Source organism: Desmodus rotundus, chromosome 1, assembly GCF_022682495.2.
Source record: "Desmodus rotundus isolate HL8 chromosome 1, HLdesRot8A.1, whole genome shotgun sequence".
In the NCBI taxonomy this organism is placed as follows: Eukaryota; Metazoa; Chordata; class Mammalia; order Chiroptera; family Phyllostomidae; genus Desmodus; species Desmodus rotundus.
Genome location: NC_071387.1, coordinates 20,749,417 through 20,767,476, shown reverse-complemented (window position 1 = coordinate 20,767,476; position 18,060 = coordinate 20,749,417). Strand labels below are relative to the sequence as shown.

At 46.4% G+C, this 18,060-nt stretch overlaps 1 protein-coding gene across 1 annotated transcript in view; it reads right to left on the bottom strand.

Moving 5' to 3' along the window:
* The window catches only part of PTPN3 (protein tyrosine phosphatase non-receptor type 3), a 135,792-nt gene extending 119,012 nt beyond the window's left edge, over window positions 1-16,780 (bottom strand). Inside the window, exon 1 of the mRNA XM_045195082.3 lies at window positions 16,559-16,780. Within this exon, the coding sequence (XP_045051017.1) occupies window positions 16,559-16,607 (49 nt within the window). The 5' untranslated portion in view covers window positions 16,608-16,780. The remainder of the gene's footprint in view (window positions 1-16,558) is intronic.
* Between the last annotated feature and the right edge of the window lie 1,280 nt (window positions 16,781-18,060).

The window sequence follows — 18,060 nt, the reverse complement described above, 5'->3', positions numbered from 1 at the left end:
CTTCCTTACAAGAAACACTTCCATGAGGAAGTATCTTAGTCTAGACATTGACATCAGTATCTAAGTAACCTGTGTTTTTTTCTGGCAATCTGAAAGAGCCTAACTAAGACAATGTCTCCCCTACCATCATGAGGCCCTGAGGCCAGAGACTGTCCTTGAATGCTGTGCCGGCAGAGAGCCCGGTACAGTGTGTGGTATACTCCACCAGTTGTGGAACTGGCTGAAACTGTCAAAATTGGAGAATTCAACGAGGAAGTAGGCCCTGGGTCCTCTCTTAGAAGATCCTTGCCGTGCCGGAGACTGTTATTAGTTCGGTGGATCTGTTCACTTCCCTACTCATCCACTCACTTGACTGCAAGGCACTCTGCTGGGCACTGGGATATAAAGGCGAGTCAGGCATAACTGATTCTCATCTTTATAAAGATCACAGAGTTACAGGAGAGACACATGGACTATTCCAAGGTGGCGAGATAAAACCTACCAGAGAAATGAGCACAAGATCCCAAGGAAGCACAGATGAATCCATTTGGGCGGGTCAGTAGATTTCAAGGATAAGATGACACTTGAGATGACTTGATAGGCAAGGATCAGTTGGCAAGTACAAAGGGAAGAACTTTCTGGGGAGAAGATAAACAAGCCTATGAACTTAAAATCTATGAGGGCGCAAGGGTGGGGAAAGGAGGGTGAGAGAGGGCGTGAGGGCACGGAGTGGGGTGGGAAGTGGTGGGAAATGAGGTAGAATTGCAGGCCGGCCAGACGTGCTGCAGTCAGGGGTCTAGACTAGGTCCTGAGGGCCCTGGGGAGCAATGAAGGCTTTAAGCACAGGAGTGACCTGTTTGTATTTTGCGTTTTTAAAAGATCCCTCTGGCAGCAATGAGTTGGCAACAAGGAAGCTTGTCGGGTGACTGCAGTGGAAAAGAGGGAAGATGCAGATGAAGTGAAAGGATGGGAGAGGGAGGAGGCTGCGCGTATGGACCTGGCCACTGAGGGATGGGGAGAGAGATGGCGACAATGGCTCCCAGGTTTCTGCTTAAATTACGGGTGGGTGTTGACACCCTTCACTGAGGTTGAGAGCCGTGGGGGTTGGGGATGGAAGGTGAGTCCCTTTAGGGTCTTGTGGATCAGGGGGACCATGGGGCCTGCAAGTGGGTGTCTCACAGGTAGCTGCACACTCAAACTTAGGAGAGATATATCTGGGTGGCAGTATGTGACAGCAGTTGAAATTATGGGTTTGGTTTGTTATTTTGCCTGCCCAGAGCTGGTGCTCGCAGAAGCACTAAACAGTCATGCCCACATGGTAGGGGTGACTTTTGGAGCCCCAGAAGAATCCCTACATGGCACCTAAGAGGTTATTCTGGGAAATCCCAGGCAGAGAGCATCCTTGTTCACCTTTCTTTGCCACAACCCAACACAGGGCTGGGACGTTAGCACAGGCTCAGTAATGTTGGATGAATGAATGAATGAATGAATGTTGTCCCCTGGTCCTTTGGAAGTCATAGATGGAGCACCAACATAGTTAGTCCCCATTCCTGGAGTGACTCTATAGGTTCAAATTATGAATGAACCAAGTTCAGAATCCCCATCATTTGATACTTTCTGGAGACCCTCAGGTGATTTCTTTAATCACCTGGGGGAACTTCCTGAGAATGCAGATCCCCAGGCACCATAGACATTTTGATCTAGTAGGTCCAGGCTAAAGCTTAGGAATCTGCTTTTGAAACAAGCCCCATAGGTGGTTCTGATGCAGATGCAAAATGGACCATGTTTGGGAAAAATCTCTTGTGCTGGATAGTCCCCATTCCTCCATGCAAATCTGCTACTTTCTCCTCACTCTGCTCTGCACTCAGGGAAGCTGCCTTCTGTGGCCGGCACCATCTGGGCTCCTTCGGTCTCTGGCTTCCATTTGGGTCTAACCAGTGGGAGGCAACAGCAGGAGTTGGATGGGAGCAGAGGGGTGGGCTTTGATTGCCTGGCTCCCCTGCCAGGCTGTGGTTTAGCTGTAGCTGCATCCATAGCTCCTGTTGGGCAGCCTTCTCCGCTGGCTGTCACTCTCGCCAAGATCTGCACTAGCTCCCTTCCTTTGCCCCTCAGGCCAAGGGTGACAGCTTCCCACAGCAACTAGTCTCTAGGTGCGTCATCATCTTTATTTCCTTTAACCCTACCCAGACCTCCAAATCTTTTGTTCATTACATGCTCTCCAATTACCTCTTTGATGTGCCTTCTGCTTCCTGCCAAGACAGGGAAACAAAATCATTGCCTGGAAAGAGTCAGAAATTCTGTGCTCAGTTTTGTTCAGTTCAATTCAGCAAACATTTACTGAGTGAGGGCCTCTGAGCCTGGCTCTTTGCCAGGAGCTGGGAATACAAAAAGGGATCCGGGCCCAGGACCGTCCTGCAGAGAGTTCCTGCTTAATGGGAGGAACAGGCCCAGAATGCAGGGTGATGATGGAGTAACTCAGGGTGATGCCAGGGAGACCTCGAGTGGCAGGCAACAAAGGTTCCCAGGGAAGGTGTCAGGTGGAAGAGAAAGAAAGAGCAAGAGACATTCAGGCAGAGACAGAGTCACGCAGATGTGAATGCTAGTGCTGGGGGTGGCTTCCCTGGAGGTGCAATGGAGGCTGGGATCTTCATGCCCACTGTGTGGGGAGGCAGAGGAATCAGCAGAGCCTTGGGCTGTGCAGGGCTCCTCTGGGACAGGTGCTAGTCAAGGTGCCCCACCTCCAGGGGATCTGTGGGCCTTCCACCATTTCTTTGCTGCCATAATTTAGGCTCCTTTCTTTCTAAAGTAGGTCCCATTCACCAGCCTACCATCCCTGCTGCCCTCAGAGGGTGTCTGAAAGAAAAGAGGGAGACTGGATGGCGTAATGGTCCTGGGGTCCATGAGGTTAAAACAAAAGAAAAGCTCTGGCTGGAATGTGCCAAAGACCTCCCATCTGGGGCTCATTGACTCCACACACTATTTCCACTGATTTTACAGAGAGATGAGTCTGGCAAACTCTTGTTCATCCTTCAAAAGCCAACTGAGATTTCACCTCCTCCAGGAAGACTTCCTGGAATTCCCTAACTAATGTTCCCTCTCTTGTATTTATCATAGTCTTTGGTACTTCGTATGATTGCTGGCATACCTATCCCACTTGACTACCAGATCCTCAAGCTTGTGGCTTTTACCTATCTGTCTCTTTCTCTGTAATACCCAGCCCTGGGTCTAGGGCATAATAGGGTGTCAGAAGATATTTGTTGAACTGAAGGAATTCTTGCTGCATTAGAAAACGTAGTAATAATAATAGCGAGTTATCGGTGTTATTTGAGGAATGAGGAAACTGTGGCCCTGGGCAGTCAGGGACTTACTCATGATCACACAGCCTGTGAGTGCCAGGGCAGAGCTGGAATGTGAAACCAAACAAACCTGTTGATTCCGAGGACTGGGGAACACACGGCTGGGCATCTCACCCGCACGGTACAGCGCCGGGTGGCTGGCCAGTGCTGCTCAGCCAGGAGCTTCAGAATCAGAGCACACGCTGATGGAACAATCACTTCTTGCCAGGAATTGTTCAGAGCTCCTCGTTTGCATCAACTCACTGAGCCCTGACGGCAGCTTTGTGAGGTTCTGTATGTGCTCGTCACCTGATTTGACCGCTTAGGCCCAGAGGTAGTTAAGAAATGCATCCAAGGTCACGTGGATACCGAGAAAAAGGCAGAGCTTGTGCTCACACCCAGACTTCTTCCAGAGCCTGAGCCATAACTTCAGGTGTGGGAAGAAAGAGAAAGGTCTGCCCAGTGTTGGACTTGTAAGAAATTTATAAAGAGAAATATGCCTGTACATGGCAAAACCAAACAAACTAATTTTTTTTAAACAAAAGAATAATGTTTCTATAGAAGCATCCTAAATTGTACAAAGTTAAGAGTTTTGAAAAATTTAGAGCATTACAGAGTACATTGCATGGGCCTGGTGGAATAAGCTTCCTCTGCTGCTGAGCAGCTGTGTGATCCTGGGCACATCTCTTCCTCTGTCTGGGTTTCATTTATTTCCTTCCAGAGCTTTCTTAAAAGTGTTTCCTTTCGGATTTAGAAGCACTGGGCAGTTTGTACCAAGCACAGTGTTTTAGCGCCCTCTACTGTCCAATTACAACACTGTCAGTGGTGTGGTTTATTAGATTGGAAGGAGAGGCAGCCTGTGCCTGAAATTAAATGGCGAGTAACCAAGAGCAACCACAGAAGTCCGTGACATATCGCAAAAGCCAGCTCTGTTCCAACCCATCCAAGACTTAGAAGTTCTGCGGATCCTGCCCACATAATTTCAGTTGTTTTCCGAAGTGCTTGTTCCCGAGTGCGTGCGCGCCCACACTCCCTGCACCCGCACACAGTGCTGCCTCTGTTACCACACTTCCCACATTGTATGGTAATCGCCTGTTGACATGTCTGTCTCTTAAAGCGTGAGGCCTGATGTTGCTCGCCTTTGTATCCTCTCCCTGACCCCTCATAGAGTGTATGGCACAGAGGCCCTCAACTCAAGCTTACTGAATGGACGATGAATGGAGAGAAGGGGGAATGAAACAACAAGAGACAGCCAGGTCTCCGTTGGCAGGTAGGGGCGGTAGGAGCAGTGAGGAGGGGAAGTGCTGCTGAGTCCGGAACTGGCGAACCTCAGGTTCAGCAAGGTTCTCAGCTGATCTCACGCTGCACTGGCGTCTTCAAAGTCGGAGTTGGTGAGGGGATTTTGTGAAGGGGGCAAACGCAGGGCTTTCGGGGTGCTGCTCAGGGCTCAGGCACCCGGGTGTGTTCATCTGGAGAAACCGCATTGAGCTGTACCCTCACGTGTCCTTGTGATTTGTGCGGCTTTCTGTGTGTATGTTGTACTTTGCTAAAAGGCTTACATAAATCTTATTTGAGAAGACTGGTAGATACATCTCCTCAGGCCTTCCTTGTTCCAGAGGTAGAGGCAGGAGGCAGGTGGTTCAGTTCCTTCGAGAGAGCCATCCCTGTTTGCTGTCTTCAAGTCTAGCTCCCGGTTGCCCAACTCTGGAAATCTGTGTCCTTCAGCAGACCCGCTGGACTTTTCCAGTGTTTGGCACTCTTGCCCACTTCCCCTTTCTTGAAATACTCCTGCCCCTGGGCTTCCAGGACTCAATGTTCTTGTTCTGGCTTTGGCTGAAGCTCCGTCTCCCTTGAAGGCCTTTCTTCCAAGAACCATTCCTTGAAGTTTCTGAGCATTCTGTTCTCCGTCTGCCCTGTTTCTAACTGCAGATTCTCCCGGGGTGATCTCATCTTTTCTCGTGACCAGCCCTGTGCGAATGACTCACAGATGAATCTGGAGCCCATGCTTCTCTCCTGAGCTGTGGACCACTTATCCAACCGTTTCTCTGACACTCTGTGTGAACATCCTTGTGGTAACTCCATTCAGTGCGTCTGTAGAAGGAATCCACTTTCTCTCTGCACTGCTATGCAAACACACATTCCTCTATATGTGCTCCTTATTTCAGTGAATGGCTCCACCATCTACCTGGAGCTTGGGCTTAATTCCTTGGGGTGGACTACGTTACAACTTAGCAAATACTCCCCCTTTTCTGTCTTGGAGCAGAGACTACTTCCGCACTCCATTGACCTTAGGCTTGTTCATAGGTCTTACTTTGAACAAAGGAATGGCCATGCGGCTGTTCCTCATAGAGGCTCTAGTGGCATTGTGCTAGGAGGCATCTTTGTTTCTGCTCTTCCCGGGGCTCCTGCCATCCATCATGTCACAGACAGCTACTGTTCCTTCAGCCTGGGCCCCTGAATGGGACAGATGTGGGTCCCCTCTCACCTGTAGCCTGGAGTTGAGCCCAGTTGAGCTAGGTTGAGCCCCGCTGACCCACAGACCCATGTGCAAAAAATAAATGTTTGTTATTGTAAACCACTAAGATACGTGTACTTTTTTTTACCTCCTCACCCCACCTCCACATTCAAGCAAGACCGGTCAATTCCACCTCCTACACCTGTCTGGGAACACCCAGTGCTCCCATTTCCTGCTGCTACGGCCCCAGTCCAGGTGTTTATCATTTGCTACCTGGACTCTGTCCCCTCTAGTCTAACCTTCATACTGAGGCTTTATAAAAATGATCTTAATGAGATCCAGGTCTGTTCTCATTATTTTTTAGGCATTTCAAGAGCTTCCATTGCCCTTAGGAAAACATCCAAGTCCATGGCACTCAGGGCCCATGATCGTCAGGAGTGGGCGGCATCTCTTGCCCCTGTCACCACTTCTCCTCCCTGATCTGCCTGCATGAACCTCTCTCAGCCTCTCTTTCCGGCCCTGGGCCTTTGCCATGCCTTCCCCTCTGCCTGGAATCCAGTCCCGTTTCCCTTGTCCAGCTTCCGCTGGGTCAGGCCTCTCATCCTTAGGGGCCAGTTTAGGACTGATGCCCTTTGGCAAGTCTCCTCAGGTTTCCATTGGTCTGGGTGGGATCCATTTGTTATTTGCTCCCATAGCACCCTGGGCTTTTCCTACTTTCCAATTCTGATTTGCTCTTCTTTCCTAGGAGGCTGGAGCTCTCACAAAAGCAGAGACTGTTTATCTTGTTTATCCTCTCCTTCCCGGTGTTGAAAAAGGTGCTCAGGCTCAGCGGTGGGGCTCAAATGTTGTTTGCTGAGTAAACATTATGTGCAAATAGTATAAATGGGCTAAAGAAATCTAAGCTGGAAATGGAAACCATAGCAGGGACTCAGAGGGTGTCTAGTCTCGTCCTTTTATTGTACAGATGGGGTCATTGAGGCTCAGAGAGGGCTTGACTGCACCGAGGTCCTGGAGGCTGCCCAGGGCAGAGCTGGCATCAGAGGGTTCTGACAGGGATCCTCTGGGCTTCCTTTGCTGCCTGTTGGTTTAAGTGAGAAACAAAGGCTTCTGAGGGTCTCAGGACCGGCAGCATTAGCATTGCCTGGAGTGGGTTAGCTTCTCAGGCCCTGCCCTGGACCCATGGAATCAGAATCTTCATTTTAACAAGATCTCCAAGTGCACTGGAGACACATAAAGTCCAAGAAGCACTGATTTCAGTGGCCAAGGGACAGAGCGCCTGGCTTCAAGGTCATTCCTACTCATGCAGGAAAGCCAACCGGTAAAATGGAAAAGAAAGCCTAGCCAAAATATTGTGGCATTCGCTGCATGCTGTAGATGACAGGCTCAAAGTGTGAGCCCTTCACCTCCCAGAGTTCCCGATGGTTCGAAGTACAGGGCCCAGCCTGACAGAGGATGAGGGATGAACTTCAGCTGAGGTGAGTGAAAGGGCCTTCAGTGAGGGAAACTCCCACAAGCAGAGCTGACCAGCAAGGCTGGTGGTACCAATTTCCAACTTTTGTAGCTATTACATTAAAAACATTTTTATAAGCCCTGGCTGGTGTAGCTCCATGGATTGAGTGCAGGTTGCTAACCAAAGGATCACCAGTTTGATCCCCCCAGTCAGGGCACATGCCTGGGTTGCGGGCCAGGTCCCCTGTCGGGGCCCCATGAGAGGCAACCACACACTGATGTTTGTCTCCCTCTCTTTCTCCCTCCCTTCCCCTCCCTGTATAAATAAAATAAATTAAATCTTAAAAAGATAAGAATAAAAATAAAACAAATAAATTTAATAAAACATTAAAATAAAATAAAATTCACCATAATTTAAAAAACATTTTTATAAACGTAATATTAACTTATACAAAGAATTCCACCTGTGCTGCTTGAGGTGATGGTGAAAGTGGTCAGTTCACACCCTGGTGGTGACATCGTCACCTGCGCGGCCTGTTTGGTGCACATTACAGCACGTGGCCACACCCGTCTCCTTGCTTATCTCCTTGGACTGAGTAATGCCACTCACGGGGCATTGAAATGACCCTAAGGAGATAATTAAGCAGAAGGGAAAAGCTGTACGCATGAAGATGTTCACTACAGCTAGAAGCAGAAAGTACTAACTAAAAATACTATTTAAAAAAATACTAAATAAAAAAGGGATTTCATGAAGCCCATTTAAAATTAATTATAACTAATGTGTCTCACTTTGCCTGCTTGGGGTACACTGGTGGTTAGGAGCGAGGTGTCTGGTTTTGCGGTTCTGAATCAACCATTTACAGTGTGACCTTGGGCAAGTGTACTTAACTGCCCTATGCCTCAGTTTCCTCCTCTGTAAAATGGGGATAATAACAATACCTGTGTCATGAGATTGTCGTGAGGATTACATGATTTGACTTAATTAAACGAACTGAAGTGCCTGGAATAGTACTTCTCTGTACATTTATATTATTATTATTATTATTATTATTATTATATTTTACAGTCAAACTAAATGGCCTGATACTCCTTTCCTGTGACACAAGAATGCTTTTCTTCCTTCCACAGGGCCTGCCCTTCTGTGACAAGTCAGTGACCCCAGGGGTGTTCCCTCAGTCCTCCTGGCAGCCCGCCTGGTTTTCCAGCCTCAAGGGGAGAAGACAAGGGAATTTGCTCAATGGCCTGTACATGCCATGCTTTACGGCTCTTGTTGCTGTCATGGGGTGACCATGGAATCAGGCGCGGCAGGGGCCCCCTTGAGTTATTCCGCCCCCGGAATCATGCTCCATTGTGGTAGCTCCACCCCACATAGGCCCGGACTCCCAGCTCTTTAGTATACACACACGCACAGCCACTTCTGCGAGGCGCCACCCGCTAGGGCGCCTGAGTCCTTGTTGCTGGGCAGGAAGGGGGTCCTCTCCCTCCTCTCCCAGCCTCTCGTCTGTGTACATTTGCTGCCTAGAATGTCATCCCTTTCAGTGGGTAATCCTACTTGTTCCAGTGATAGTAACAGTTCCACTGACTGAAAGCCTGGAGTTTGTTTTGCTGCCGCAGGCTTACAAACGTCAGCCCTCCGAACAAACCTGAGGCCCCACTGTCCCAGTCGTCCAGTGCGAACCTCTGACGTTAACTCACATGAAGGAGTTTTCTGCAGAGCCCCAGTGTGTGCCTGCAAAACCTGAGATGTGATCCCAGGTCCGTCTAAATGCAAAACCCACGCTCAGAACCACCACCCCAAACTGCCTCCCTACCTAGGGACAATGAGAATGCTCACTGGGTAAGAGTGCAAGGGTTGTGTAGGAGTGTTTTTTCCTTTTCAGTCATTTCTTTAGTGCCAGTTGTAGTATAGCATTTACAATTCTAAAAATCTACCCTCCACCTGCCAAAATTAGTCTTCAGCCAAGCAGTTCTCAGGCTTGGCTGCCCATGAGCATCACCTGGAGGGGCTTTTCCAAGATACCCAACACCTGTGTGACCAAGGGCCGACTGCTGATGACATTTGGGGGCTACTGACGGGGAAGGGAGCCTGCTGGGGGGCTGGATGTATTTATTTGGGTCTGGGTGGGGTTTCAAAGGTATGTGCAAATGTAAAAGTTCAGTGATCTGTGCTATTAATATTGATGGACTATATATACAAAGGTACATATATATAATGCCTAAAATATTCAAATCTATATGTGTGTGTGTGTTTATAATGGTCTCTTCTTCCCTTCTTTTTCTTCTCCTCTTACTTCGTCCTGGCGTGTGTGGGCATCTATACAGTATACCTGGCGGTACTAGTGATACATACTTGAGCATCTCTTAGTTTGATTAATTCTACTTCCTTCTGAATTAATCCTCTTTCTTGACATGGGTGCTTTTCTCCTGCAGTACTGGTGTATCCTCAGATATCTGGCAATTCTTGGCTGCCTTCTCCTCTTTGACTTCAGGGATGCCTGGTGAGCTCTGACGAAGTTTGGTGTGGTCCCAGTCACTGCCTCCTCTCACCGTGGGGCAGACGGGCCCTGCACTGGTGGCTTCAGGATGGAGGTTCCTTGTCTCCAACCCTTGAGTTCTGTAGGAATCTGGGGCCACAGAAGCTACGCTCAGTACTTGCACTCGAGAGATGCTGCTGGGTGTCTCTCCCTGAGAAGTGGGGGAAGGGCCAGCAGGTCTAGCTGCTCCTCAGAGTGGTGCTTAACTTACAGCCCCTGAACCAGCAGCATTAGTATCACCTGGAGACTTATCAGAAATGCAAATCCTCAGGCCTCACTCCAGATCCCCGGAATCAGAAACTCTGGGGTGGGGCGCAGCGATCTGTGCTGGAGCCCGCCCTCCAGCTGATACTGATTGATGCCCGCACTTACAGCGCACCCCAGTGAATTTCCCGGACAATCAACTCTTTCTCTTCCTCGGCGCTTTTTCACCGAGGGATTCTTGCAAGTATCAGCACACCTCGTTGTGTTATTGTACTTTGCTTTATTGCACTTCACAGGTGTGCGGTTTTTGTTTTTGTTTTGTTTTGTTTTTTAAAGAAATGGAATGTAAGGCTCTCCGCCAGCACAAAGATTATGACAAGCTTTATTGTGATACTCACTTTATGGCGGTGACCCCGGACCCCGCCTGCCATATCGCTGAGGCATGCGTGTGACTCGCTTCACTGCGCTGGTCTGCAGCTGACCCCACAGTATTTCAGAGGTACGCCTGCCTGGGTGTCCACCTGAGGTTTCTTTCTTCCTGTTTGTCCGTCAGTCCAATTTTGTCTGCTTTCTAGCATCCAGAAATTCCTCACATTTTGTGGTGAGTTCATAGCACCCCTTCTTGCTTTCTAGTGCTTTAATGGCTTTTTATTTTTATTTTCCATTGTGGTAAAATACATACAATAGTTACCACCTTAACTATTTTTTGAGTGCATCCTCAGCAGTGTCACATACATTCACACTGTTGTGCAACCCTGGTCACCGTGCATCTCCAGAACTACTTTCATCTTGCAAAACTGAAACTCGTGCCAGCGAAGCAGCTCTCTAGCCGATGGACTTTTAAAGGTCTGTTTTTTTTTCTGTCCTTAAGAGGAATTTTACATGGAAATCGAGGTCTGTGGATACATGCCTCTGTATGCCATTTAAAAAAATATACAAAGCAAAATTTACCATTTTTAGTGTGTAGTTCAGTGGCATTAAGCACATTCACATCGTTGTGGAAGAATCACCACTAGCATGCCCAGATTTTTTTCCTCTTCCCAGACTAAAGCTTTGTACCCATTAAACACCAGCTCTCATTCCCGCCCCCACCCCCCAGTGCCCTGGCAACCGCCGGTCTCCTTTCTGTCTTGTGAATGTGACTGCCCTATGTACCTTATATGAGTGGGATTATACAGTATTTGTTGCTCTGTGACTGGCTTATTTCACTTAGCATAATGTCTTCAAGGTTCATTCATTTCATAGCATGTGCCAGAATTTCCTTGCTTTTTAAAGGCTGAATAATATTCTATGGTATGTGCATACCACATTTTGTTTACCCACTCATCCTTCAGGGGACACTTGGGTTGCTTCTGGTTTTTGGCTATTGTGAATAATCTTGCTATAAAACATGTGTGTGTGTAAATATTTCTTCATGTTCCTGCTTTCAGTTCTTTCGGGTGTATAGCCAGAATTGGAATTGCTGGGTCATAAGGTGGTTCTATTTTCAGTGTTTTTGAGAACTGTCATACTCTTTTCCATAGTGGCTGCACTATTTCACATTTCCAACAGTGCTCAGGGGGTCCAGTTTCTCCACATCCTTGCCAATACTTGTTCTTTTCTTTCTTTTTCCTTTCCTTTTATTTTTTTGATGATAGCCATCCTAATGGATGTGAAGTAGTATCTCATTATGGTTTTGATTTTCATTTCCCTAATGTTTAATGATGTTGAGAATTTTTCATGTGCTTATAGGACATTTGTGTATCCTCTTTGGAGAAATATGCATTCTAGTATTTTGCTTATTTTTGAACTGTGGTGTTATTTTTTGTCGTTGAGTTTTAGTAGTTCTTTACATATTCTGAATATTAATACCTTGTCAGATATGTAATGTGCAAATATTCCCCTCATTCTGCTGGCTGCCTTTTCACTTTGTTAGTTTTTCATTTCAATGAAGTCCCATTTGTCTATTTTCTTCTTTTGTTGCTTGTGCTTTTGGTGTCTTCTTCAAGGGTATCAGTGCCAAGTCCAATGCCACAAAGCCTGGTATTTTCTTCTCTGTAGGGCATCTTGATCTAGCCTCTCACAGCAGTTTCCAGTTATCTGCTAGTTACACATAAATACCCAGTTTTTCCCACCCCACCCCACCCCGCCCCTGTCATTAGCCTGAACGTTGACATCCTGGCAATTCTGCTGTCAATTCAGAGTAGATAGAGTTGCTCTCCGATGAAAGGCTAAGACAAGCTGGCGTTAAGTGCAGAAATCTCAATGACGTTGATCTTAGCCCCGATCATGCCGAAAGGGTCCTGGGAATAGTAGAGTAGGCAGAGTTTTGGGAAGCAAGTGGACCTTGCTCAAAATCTTGGCTTACAGCCTGCCTCTGCCACTGCTCCCTGGGTGATTTTGGACAAGATCTTTGAGCGTCCATTAGAAAAAATTTATCCTCATCTGAGGACTTTTTTTCCCATTGCTTTTAGAGAAAGAGGAAGGGAGAGAGGGAAACATCAATGGGAGAGGCATCAATTGGTTACCTCCTGTGGGTGTGGGCGTGCCTGACTGGGGATCTGCACCTGGTGGGGTTGGAATCCTTCACATCTGGGCCGGGGGTGGGGAGTCGCATGTGCCTGCACTTGGACCAGGGATCTAACATGCAACCTTTTGGTTAAGGGACAACGCTCCAACCAACTGAGCCACACTGGCCAGGGCTGAGCTTCAATTTTTATTTTGTTTTTTATTTTTAAAGCAAGGATAATAATACCTACTTTAGGTATAGTTGTAGGAATGACAGATAATGTATATAAGTGTCTGGCTCGTGAGAGCCGGAACTCTCATTAGTTACGTTGTGTTAGATCTGGTTGTACATCTCCTCCACTAGGCCTTTAGCCCATGGACATCTCCTGGGGCCAGGCTGGCACATCTTCACCTTTGGATCCCAACACTTGATCCCGAGTCTGGTCAATGGGAGGACCTCAGCAGGTGTTTGTTGAGTGAATGACCTGGGAGGTGAAAAACATTCCCTCGCAGCCTGCCTGAAAGCCATGTCACTGTCACGGCACCCAGGTCAGAAGCTGTGGGTCTGAGGACTCCTGTGAGATGCATTCTTGTTCTTCGAATGTATTTCTTTCCGCATTATGGATGCCAAAGGTTGCCCATCTTTTCCCCACTTCCCTTTTCCAGGTGAAACTGAACTTGCACTGAAGGTGGAATTTTGGACGGGGTTTGGTGGAGGCGGAGGTGAAAGCCAGGAGCCCAAGTGTTCTGGTATTAGTGCTGAATGTCTCAAGTCCTGGAAACCCCTCAGAACCGTTGGTCATTCTGGAAAGACAAGGGGGAGCTGACTGGCAGATACACTGACTACAAGGTCCCGAGCGTTTGAATGCTGTCCTCCGATTGGTTGGATGGTTTTTGCACGGTTGTGATAAGTTATCTTGAATTTAGTATTTAGATGAATGTGGAGCAGGTCAGATTTCCATCCTGGTTTCATTCAAATTTTTATTCTTTGTAGAAAGTAATTCCATTGGCTACTTTTAAAAAGTTGCAATGTGAGGCATTTCTTGATGTTCAACTGTGACCCAGATGGACACTCAGGAAATAAATGTATTACTTTTGGATCACAGCTCCTTTTCTAACTCTGTATTTGGACTGCAACTTGCTCTCATCAGCACCGGGCTTTCTTCCTTGGTGAAGTATTCAATATTCATTCAAAGACATATCTTTATGAATATTCTTCAGAGAAAGAGGAAGCAGGTTAATTTTCCTTTAAAAAATCGATTGGGTGTCAAAGCTGGTGCAAAAATAGGAGCTTAAACTATTTTAAAAACTGATTTAAAAAGAGTTATGGCTGGTATTTTTTACCCCAGTCATTATTTCTGAGTTCAGATTTAGTGCGAGATGGTTACAGTGACTCCACTGAACATGACCAGGCAGGTATTTCATATCCTGGTACAATTCTTATGATCTCTCACTGGGCTGGCAGCGGCCAACCGTGTCCAGGTTCCATGGACCCAGGCCCTCCCCACCGTTGTCAGCCCTCCGCTCCAGCCTAAAACATAGATCTGAACAAGTTGTTCTCCTGCTTAAAAGCCCTATAGCTATCCCACCTCTCCCAGAATGAGTCCAAAGACCTCTCAGGCTTGCATGAGCTGATGCCCCAGTGGTTCTGTAAGTCACTTCCTGGCGCTCTCCCAGCCTTGTCAGAGCCCTCTGCCTTTTCACAGAACATACAACCCCATTTTAACCAGAACCGTTCGGTGGCATTCAGTACGCTTGCGATGTTGTGCAACCATCACTAGTGGCTAGTTTCAGAACATTCTCATCACCCCAAAAGGAAACCATGTGCCCATGAAGCAGTCACTCCCCACCCCCCGCCCCCACCCTGGCTTCTGGCAACCATGAAGCTGCTTTCGGTCGCTATGGATATATTTCAGATATCCTAATCATTGTGTGGAATCATATAATATATGAACTCCTTTTATGTAATATACTATTTTTGAGGTTCATCTGAGTGGTGGTGGTGTTAAAAGTCCCTGCCTGTTGATGTCTGACTAATATTCCATTGAATGGATATACCACAGTTTGTTCTATCCATTCATCTGTTTATGGACACTTGGATTGTCTCCGCCTTTTGAGTATTGTGAATGGCGAATGTGTGTACATGTAGTTATCTGAGTACCCATTTTCAATTCTTGAGGGGTATATATCTAGGAGTGGAATTGCTAGGACATAGAGTAATTTTGTGTTTAATGTTTTGAGGAACCACCAACCTGTTTTCCACCCCTTTCTTTTGTATTTCAATACTACAATATATTTCAGAGAATTTCTGTCTTAGTACTATTATCCTATGCCCTTTAAATAAAACAAGCGATATGTATCTGAGGGCAGCAGTTATGTCTCATTCGTCTCTGAATCTACAGAACCTGGGTCAGGGCTGCCCAGAGAAGGTCTCAACACATGTTTGTGGCATTGGGTTGACTATACGGAGATTATACACAGTTTTATCCTTGAGGAAAAAGTGGTGTATGTGGGAAGGCTTTGAATATGAGTGTTGAGCTACATGGAGGTAGGGGGTGAGTGAGGTTGAGAAGACCCTCCCATCTCCTCTGAGCGGAGGGAAACGAAGACCAGTGTGGTAGAACTAGTTACCCATAGACCTGGCTTCTATTGCTGGTTCACCTTTAACTCATTCTAATTCTTGGGAAGTTAAATTCCTCTCTCTGGAAAGGTTGAATCATTTAGTGATAGTCAAGCTTTTTGTTTGATTTAAGCAATGGGAACTTTTTTAAAAATACGAAGCCACGGGTGAAAGTCCGGTGTGGCTGGAGTGTACCTTTGAGGGGAGAGGGTTAAGGGCAAGGGCAGAATGCAGGGCAGGTCACCAGCCAGAATGTAGGCCACCTTCTGTCCCGGCAGCCCCAAGGACCTTGGCAGGACCCCAAGACTTCAAGATCCCAGCACGTTTTGAGTGTCCCTTGGTAGCTCTGAGAGACCTCTTTCTCCAGAGATTAAGAAAGCATTAACGTACACAAGTACATATTATTCTGCAAAGAAGTATTTTTCCAAGCAATGGAGAAAAGTTTAAGGATTTAGATACAAATTAAACAAGAGAAGAACAACAGGTCTATGTGAAACATTAGAGTGACTAGTGTACTTGGTTAAGAAGGGAATCCCCAACCTCCTTCTCACCTCCTCCTCCTCCTTAAAAAGGTGTCGCAGGTTGACCTCATGAACAGAATTGTTAAAACATTTTCACTTTCCTAACTGAACAGATTCCTGCAACGTGACGCATTTTCTCTGAAAATGTCCTGCTCTGTACAAAAGCTGAACATATCAGTGGGCAGGCCTAGCCTTGTCCTTCCTTTCTGCGTCTAGGTTCTACCACTCCCCCTCCCTCGCTGTTTCCCTCTCCCTCCCCCTTCCCCTCTCCCTCCCCTCCACATCCATCCCGGAACATCTTGAAAGCATGACATTTACAATCTACCCTCCTGTTTTCTCTGCTCTCCAGTTCTTTGCTTTTGAATTAGCCTGCAGAGTTTGAGGTCAGCTGTGTCCCATCCAGACCATTTCCTGACACGCCTATCACGCCGACAGGCCATAACCTGTCCCTCCAAAATGACCACTGCGGACGCTCGTCTGGCTGTGGTCTCCCTCACTTCTTTATGACTGCTGCTGCTGCTCATTTGACGTAGGTGACGTTTCTGAAAATATACTGCATGAACCTCAAAGTCTCTTCTATTTATTCAGGTCGAGGCACAGAAGCCATTCAGGCAGGGAGACTGAAGATGGTTTACACAGATGTCTGAATTAGCCCAGAAAAACACGTTGTTTTTACCATTAACATTCCTCCTTGCCGGCAGGGAAGCACAGTTTAAGCAGTGTAAGCACAAACATCACTCACATTCCACTGTTAACTCTCTCATTCATTTTTTGGGGGAGGCTTTTCTTGAAATTCTAGAACTTCCTTTAAAACAGAGACTAAGCAATGCCTGCCCCTTTTGGTGGTAGAGCCCTATTATAAAAATAAAGAGGAAATTCAGTGGTAATATTCCTCTGATTTACTTGCTTGATATACATTTAAACACTGCCATATTCTCACCCTTCCTTTAAATGACTTTTTAAAGGGAACTTACAGTTTTCTGGAGGATGCTCGCCCGGTGATAATCCCTCTTGCTCCACCATGATGCTGTTGGGCAAATGGAAAATCGAATGCTGTAATCCTTTAAGAAGCCCTTCACATATGATTTAGAAAACCTAAAGTCTGCCTTGTAAAGCCCAGAACTTGACTCAGAAATCTTGCCTCTTTCGGATTCCAACTTATAATGCAACATGATTATTCTCCTCTGGGGAAACCTGTGAAACAGGTCTTCGAGCTCCATTTAGTGTGTCAGAGTTTTAATTGATTCATTGCTGTGTCTATCCACCCCATAACAGCAGTGCTGAGCACAGGACATGTTTTACAGGAATAGTCACCCAGAGCTTAATTTGTTGTTGCAAAGCAGACAATTTCGCAATGAAAAGAAATCTGTTTTGTGCCCGAGAATGAAGTGTGCCCTGCTAATGCTGGCCATGCAGTCCTCGACAGACTTCAGTTCGCATGGATGTGGTTCCAGGGGCCACGGGGTTGCTCTTCCTTGCCAGTTCCAGAAGAACATTTTGGTTGGCAGGAAGGGTACGGCAGGACTTTGATCCCTGAGTTCATTTACTTTTCTCTTCCTTTTTGAGTCACAGAATGGGGGTGGTCCACATGCTCTTATTACAATCCCATATAAAGTACCTTCAGGTAAGTTACCTCATTTGGTCCTCAAGATAACATTGTGAGGAGGGCAGGACAGGGATCATTATACCCATTTTACAGATAAGAAAACTGAGTCCCAAAGAGCCTTGCAACCTATTCAAGGAGCCACAGATAATAAGTGGTCTAGCAAGAATTAGAAAGCAGATACTCTTTTTAGTAATTACTGTCTTTCTTGGAGAATAGCCGAGACTGCTCTACCAAGAGCGTGCAGCATTACAATTCCACTGATCCACCCCCAACACAATTCGTTCATTTATTCAGTCAACAAACATTTGTAGTGAGTATGAATTTTGCGGACTCAAAATTCAGATCTGTCAAGCAAATGTAGCTTTATTTTTCTAGAACTCCAATGAAATTCTCTCTTGAACCTTCCTTCCCCCTCCTGGTGGCAGAAACATGTCTATTTTAGGTCTTCCTGAGCTTGTCTTCCATTCTAAGTCACAAGGGAAAAGGGGGAAACCCTGAAAAGCTTATCCCTGGACAGCTTGCTGCTCCAAGTTTTCATTCCCCTTCTCTCTCTGCTTTTGTTTACTTTTTAGAGTTCTCAGGTAGTTGTTTTTCATATCTTTTACATAGTTTTTGTTGTATTTAGAGATTAGAGAGAGGTAAGCTGCAGTGGGTTTTTATCCACCTTGTTGGGCCCTGGAAGTTTTTCTAACATGTTTTAACTTTCATCTTTTTACTTTCTTAAAAGTATGTTTTATTTCATTTCTCCCATTATCATTTATCCCTCCATATCACCTTTTTATTTTTAAATCCTAGACCCTTCTGGAATTAATTTTGAAGTAAAGAGTAATGTAGTATGTTATTATTGTTATTTATTATTACTGGAAATCT